Source organism: Papilio machaon, chromosome 28 (genome assembly GCF_912999745.1).
Source record: "Papilio machaon chromosome 28, ilPapMach1.1, whole genome shotgun sequence".
In the NCBI taxonomy this organism is placed as follows: domain Eukaryota; kingdom Metazoa; phylum Arthropoda; class Insecta; order Lepidoptera; family Papilionidae; genus Papilio; species Papilio machaon.
Window position 1 is genome coordinate 4,474,857 of NC_060013.1, and position 7,153 is coordinate 4,482,009.

Consider the following 7,153-nt stretch of genomic DNA (forward strand, 5'->3'; position numbering starts at 1 on the left):
CTTCGCCATGATGCAGGAGCCTTATGTCGGACAGATAGGGGAAATGAGACAATATCGTGGAACAATTTATTTATTTTTTATTTATTTATTTAAAAACAACTGCATAGCATCCTAACAGTACGCAACCAATTTGACACTATACATACTAGTTTACACGATAACATTAAATGTTACAACAACCAACAACAAAAACAAAAATAAATTTTATAATAACAGTAAAAACACATAACAATGGCAAAAAAAAAACAAAAAAAAAATACATAGATAAACAGTGCAAGAATATATCAACGCGTAACTACGCATCAATATTATTAATCAATAATCAATAAATTTAATATTCAAACGTCTTCCACACATCTGTAGGCAGCCTCTGTGAATTTCGGCTCGCTGCAACTAAATATATCTATATCCCTAGATACGATATTAAGAAGCCGTATAGCCCGCACTATAGGAGCATTTTCCAATAGATTCGTCCTAGCGGTGGGCTCGAGAAACAATGGCGGGCGGCGGCGCACCTGAACCACGCAGTCAGGGACACGCAGGCGCAGCGCTGCTAGCACGGCTGGCCGGCATACCGCGCCGCGCAGGACGCGCCACACGCTGCGCACGAGGGCCACGTCCCGACGCACTCGCAACGTGCTGTATCCGACCATACCATTCACAAATAAACTCGGATACATTAACGGGAAGCAAGGATAAACTCCGTACTGCTTGTAATACAGGAACCGCGTAAACTTATTTTGAATTCTTTCTACCATCAGAGTGTATTTTTTTTCATGGGGACTCCAAATGGAACTACTCGTTTCTAGATGACTCCTAACTAATGCGTTATATAAAACTTTTATTACCAGCGCATTTTCAAAATTCTTACATTGCCTAATAATAAAACCGAGATTTCTAAACGATTTCCTACAGATATTCGCAATGTGGTTTCGGAAGTTCAATTCCTCGACCATCTCGACTCCCAAATCACGGACGTGGGATACGCGCGGGACGAGGCTCGTATCCAGCACGTAGGGGTGGTGCAGTGGCGCACGCGCGCGGCTATACGATATCACACAGCACTTGTTCACGTTGAAGAACAACTTGTTGTCCTTACTCCATTGCAACACGCTGTCGATGTCCCGTTGCAATCGCAAGCAGTCGTCACTATTTTTTATAACTAAAAAAAGTTTTAAATCGTCCGCATACAATAAACATTGTGCGTGACTTACTATTGACGGAAGGTCATTAATCATTAAAATAAACTCTAACGGCCCGAGATTACTGCCTTGACTTATTCCGGAATAAGTATAATACGGCGCAGAAACGTAACCCTCGTAATCGACGTACTGTCTGCGCTCTTTTAGGTAATTAGCAAAAAAGTTTAATAAACTGGGAGTGAATCCGAACGCAGCAAATTTAATTAATAATATGTCGTTGTCTACGGTATCAAAAGCGCGGCGAAAATCAAAATACGCAGTGTCGACCTGTCTTCCGGCGTCCACGGCAGGCGCTAGTTCCGATACGAAGGACAACAAGTTACTCTCCGTGTTTCGACCCTTACGGAAGCCGTGCTGCGCGTCAGAGAGCCGGGAATTGACCTGCGGAATTATCCAATGCGTAAGATCTACAACCGACCGAGTCATCAAAGCAGCCATCATGCTGTTTGACAGCACTATCAATGTCACCCAGTACCCGGAACTTACCACTGAGAATATCGCAGTCGCAAAAATAAGAACCGGGGCCTGGGAGGTAGGGATAGTGTCTGTATACTTGGAAGGTGACAAACCCATAGAACCCTATCTGAAAGATATTTAGCGCGCTGTGGAGGGGCTTGACACAGAGAGCGTGATACTGGGGGGCGATGTAAATTCCTGGAATACCTGGTGGGGGAGTCGACACAACAACAAAAGAGGAGAAGAGCTAGCAGCCGCTCTGGACCAGCTACAACTACACGTGCTAAATCGAGGATCCGAACCTACATTCGATTCTGTTCGGGGAGATAAGAGGTACACTAGCTGCGTCGATGTGACAACATTCTCGACTGCCCTTCTCGGGAAAATCCAGGAATGGAAGCTAGAGAAAAACACAATAAACTCGGACCACGTAGCAATCTCGTTCAAACTAAAATTGGAAAAATCCTCAGGAGTAGACATAAAACGAACAACCAGAAAATACAATACAAAAAGAGCAAACTGGAATGAATTCAGAAATACGAGGGGAGGTCCAAAAGTTCGCGGAATGGAGGGGATGGAGTGGGGATAGGGTAGCTCGCTTAGTGTCATACTAATTGGGCACTCATAATTAGTATATATATAACATTTCAACCCTATAGTGCCATTCGTTTACGAGTACTCGCCTGCTGAACAAGTCAATCCGGAAGCAAACTGCAACTATGGAGAAAATTGAACATCGCGCTGTGATAAAATTCCTTACCAAGCAAGGAAAAAACGTTCAAACCATTTTAAATGAAATGGAAGCCGTTTATGGAGATCAGTGCCCTGGTAAAACAATGGTTTATAAGTGGCATGGTCTTTTTAAACATGGTCGAGATTCAATTGAAGACGACTCTCGCTCTGGGCGGCCAGCTGACGCCACCACATCAGACATCGTCGAAAAAGCCGAAAAACTTGTACTCGAAGACACACGTTTGAAGAAGAAACAATTATCTGCATTTGTTGGAGTATCAGATACAACTATTTTGCGTATCCTGCACGACCACCTGGGCATGACAAAAGTCAGTGCAAGATGGGTGCCGAGAATGCTCACGCCGCTTCAAAAACAGCAGCGCGTCGACGCGTCTAAGCACTTTTTGGAGTTGTGTGGAGACGAGCCCGTGCAGATTTTGGAGCGGATTGTTACTGGAGATGAAACATGGGTTCATCACTTTGAACCTGAGTCCAAACAGGAGTCCATGCAATGGCACAAAAAGGGTACACCACCTCCCAAAAAATTCAAGGTGTCAGAATCGGCGGGAAAGTTGATGGCCACTGTTTTTTGGGATTGTAAGGGAATATTACTCATTGATTATAAAGAAAAAGGTACCACTATAACCGGAGAATACTACGCACTCATATTAGAAAAGTTAAAGGAGTCAATTAAAGAAAAACGTCGAGGAAAATTGGCCAAGGGTGTGTTGCTTTTGCAAGACAACGCGCCGGTTCACAAGAGCCGAGTTGCCATGGCTGCTCTGCACACACATGGGTTCGAACCACTTGTTCACCCACCCTACAGTCCAGACCTGGCTCCTAGCGATTTTTATTTATTTCCAAATTTAAAAAAAGAGCTAAGGGGAAGGAAATTTTCCGACGATAATGAAGTGAAGGAGGCAATTTCGGCCCATTTTGAGGCCAAAGACAAAAAATATTTTTTCGATGGTTTAGAAAAATTAATTCATAGATCGAATAAATGTATTAGACTTAAGGGTGATTATATTGAAAAGGAAAAATAAATTTATTGTTATATTTCATTGACAACTCTTTCATTCCGAGAACTTTTGGACCTCCCCTCGTAAATTAGAAACAAGCTTAGAGAATAAAAATATTAACAAAATAGAAATTGAAAAAGTTAATGATAAAAATACTCTAGATAAAATGGTTCAAAACTATACTGAGACTATCACAGAAATCTGCGAAGAAGAATTTAAAATAATGCCAAAAGATAATAGAACGGGATTGCCATGGTGGACCAAAGAACTCACTAATAAAAAACGCGAAGTCCTAAGAAGAAAGCGCCGAATATCTTGCGCCGCCCCATGCCGACGAGAATGGGTGATAGAGCAGTATGTAACAGCTAAAAGAGAATACGAAAACGACATAAAGACAGCACAAACAACAAGTTGGAAAGCATTCTGCAGTCGGCAAGAGAGGGAAACAATGTGGGACAGCATTTATAGAGTTCTAAATCGTACAACCGTGAGGCAGGAAGAACTTCCTATCATAAAAAACGGAAAGACATTAAATGAAGAGGAGTCGGCAAGAGCTCTTGCCCAAAGCTTCTATCCACAAGACACTGAAACAAACGACGTTGAAGTCCACAGAAAAACTAAAATAAAAGCTTCGACAATAAATGAAGAATCACAAAATGAGCCATACCCAGCATTCACCGAAAGAGAACTCATGTGGGCTGCAACGTCGTTTAACCCAAAGAAAGCCCCGGGAATCGATGGGTTTACTGCCGATATCTGCGGAGCGGCGATCACACAGAACCCGGAAGTGTTCCTGGCACTAGCAAATAAATGTTTAAATTTAGATCATTTTCCCACTGCATGGAAGGAAGCAGTTGTAATAGTATTAAGAAAACCAGGAAAAGACAACTACACAGACCCTAAGTCATTCAGACCGATTGGATTATTACCAATCCTAGGAAAAATATTAGAGAAAATGCTCTTCCAGCGTATAAGGTGGCACACCCAACCCCAAATCAGCCAAAATCAGTACGGCTTCACACCACAACGCAGTACCGAAGACTCCCTCTATGACCTAATGCGGCACATTCGCCAGGGTCTTTCAGACAGAAAGATCATGGTGCTTGTGTCGCTGGACATAGAGGGGGCATTCGATAATGCGTGGTGGCCCGCCGTAAAATGCGCACTAAAAGAAGTCAAAGAAGTGGGAATCTTGTCCTGCCTTGAGAACTGTAAACATATTCAGGAGTTCTTCTTTAAAATTCTCATATTCAAAATTCTCTTCCTCTTCTCGCCTTCTCTTTGAGCGATGTGAAACAAATGCCGGCGAGTGGCTCTCCGCTTCAGACATACTCAGGTTTGGGTCGGAGCAGAATATGTTAGGCGTGTTTGGCGGAGTTCGTCTTAGAGGCATTCTATAATGTCGAATAGTGTAAAATAGTATTGCATAAAGTTGTACGAGGGGTCCTCTTAGAATGGCTATTTCCAGTTTATCTTGGTCTTCGAACTATAAACAATGTCTAGTAGAAATGGTCTGTTATCGATTTGTACTCTTAATGACCAGTGGACCAATGTATCTTGAGCTCTTGCTGTACTTTAATTTTAATGTCGGTGCGAATATAAAATGTTTATTAATGATTTACAGAGATTTAAGTATATTTAGACGAAAAAAGTCAAACTCACGCATAGTTTTCAATTCGCCAGGAAAATTTCACTCTCGATAACCATTTTGTATGAACATTAAGTTGCAGTAAACACATGAAAACAATTTTTTGTCACGAGTAAATTTGTAAACACGACCGCTCAGCGTAACAGCGCGAGGCGGGGGGAGACAAAGAAATGGCGAAAAAGAAACTGAACGCAATCCAAAGAGGCTTCGTTCAGAAGGTTGTCCGGACATACAGAACAGCGTCGCTGGACTCGGTCCTACTGCTCGCTGGGATACTTCCACTAGACTTAAGAATTCAAGAAGCAGCCGCAATTTACGAAATTAAAAAAGGATTTTCCCAGCGAATAGTAGGAGACCGGGTAGTAGAGACAAGAGTACCATACAACAACAAAGTACACCCCTCAGAAAGGGAAGAGACTGAATACACCTGCCTGGAAGACTGTGCAGAGCTGCCGAACTCCATCATAAACATCTACACGGATGGCAGTAAAATCGAGGGGACGGTCGGAGCCGCACTATCAATTTGGGATGGTGCGGTGGAGACTAAAACCCGAAAACTAAAACTTGATAACTGCTGTACGGTCTATCAGGTAGAGCTACTTGCTATAAACGCAGCGACCAATATAGCACTCGCAACCCCTGGAAATTACAATATCCTCTCGGACTCTAGATCAGCACTCCAAACCCTCGCGGATCCAGACGACACCCATCCTCTGGCGGAAGAAGCAAGGAAAAACATCCGGAGAATAAAAACCAGAGGGAACACGATTAACCTATACTGGGTTAAAGCACATGTAGGCATAACAGGGAATGAAAGGGCGGATGCCCTGGCCAAAGATGCAGCACTGAAATTAAAAAAGAAGCCTGACTACGAACAATGTCCTGTTTCAAACAGGCTTTGCGGAATATCTCCATCGCTTCAAGCGTAGAGACAGCCCACTGTGTCACTGTGGGAAAAAGAACCAAACGATTTTGCATATAATAACAGAATGCCATATGTACATAAAAGAAAAGATTGAAACAGAAAACAAAATAGACAACAATATTAAAAAAGAAACGATAAGTGAAATAATGAATAACAAAAAGACTAGAGAAATTTTCCTAAACTACTGCACAAATATAGTAAAACGAACTATAAACCTAAATAAAACATAAATTGCAATAATGACAACTGAAATCAAAAAACATTGCAATTTATAAAATAAAGAAGCCACTGTAGCGCTTCCCCACATGTGTGTTTTCACACGTAGGGAAAGCACCACTGTGGTGCTTCCCCACATGTGTGTCTTCACACATAGGGAAAGCACCACTTAGCAAATCAATACCATCAACATTAGCAAAAAAAACTTAAACCGAAAAATAAAGTTTCTGACCACAATGTCAGAAGTATCAGCCGGAGGCACAAAGATGCCTCCTCAAGAAAAAAACAAAAAAAAAAAAACCGGTTCTGGTACGGTTGGTACCGGAGGCCTGATTTTAGTCCTCTTTCCCTTCCCACCCTTTTCTTATTAGAAAAGGATGGGAAGGGGAAGTGGATTTGGCGGAGGAGGGGACGCATAGGAAAGAGAAATATCCTCTTTCTGTGCGTCCTCTTGTCGTCCGTTGATTAAAGGTAGGCAGCGCATCTGCATTTGCGGATGGCTATGGGCAACGGTCTATTGCGGCGAATATCCAGGTGGCCGTTTGCTACCTTATGATATAAAAAAATATTGTTTTTCATCGTCTGCTGAAAATCGATTAGTATTTGTGATCTATATAATCTAACTCTATTTCTATAACTCTGTTTATCACTATATACAAACGCATTATTATAAATGGCGTGACCGACACCGTCATATTGACTATATTCAAGATGAAAATACTGCGTATAAGATGATGTCAAAACTTGAACAACAATTCATGAAAAAAGGGACGCGGAGCAAGCTATTTCTAAGAAGACAACTTAATTACATAAAATATAAGGAGGGGACTAAGACAGAGATGCCGGAAGTGCATTATCTGAAGAAGAAAAAGTAAATGTAATATTGTTATCAGTGCCCGAGTCATATGAGATTATTGTAACAGCGATAGAAACCCTGTCAGACTTGACAGTAGAT

The 7,153-nt window shown here is 42.0% G+C and overlaps 2 protein-coding genes across 2 annotated transcripts; one reads left to right on the plus strand and one right to left on the minus strand.

Annotated features, from left to right (window-relative positions):
• Positions 1 to 338: 338 nt before the first annotated feature.
• LOC123722602 lies at positions 339 to 1,640 on the minus strand. Its single transcript, XM_045684892.1, has 2 exons — positions 1,526 to 1,640; positions 339 to 1,162 (listed from the first exon to the last, which is right to left on the minus strand). Exons 1-2 carry the CDS (start codon positions 1,638 to 1,640, stop codon positions 339 to 341), a joined length of 939 nt encoding a protein of 312 aa, XP_045540848.1.
• Positions 1,641 to 5,227: 3,587 nt separating this feature from the next.
• LOC123722603 (ribonuclease H-like) lies at positions 5,228 to 5,986 on the plus strand. Its single transcript, XM_045684893.1, has one exon. The coding sequence runs from the start codon at positions 5,228 to 5,230 to the stop codon at positions 5,984 to 5,986; it is 759 nt and encodes a 252-aa protein (XP_045540849.1).
• Positions 5,987 to 7,153: the final 1,167 nt, after the last annotated feature.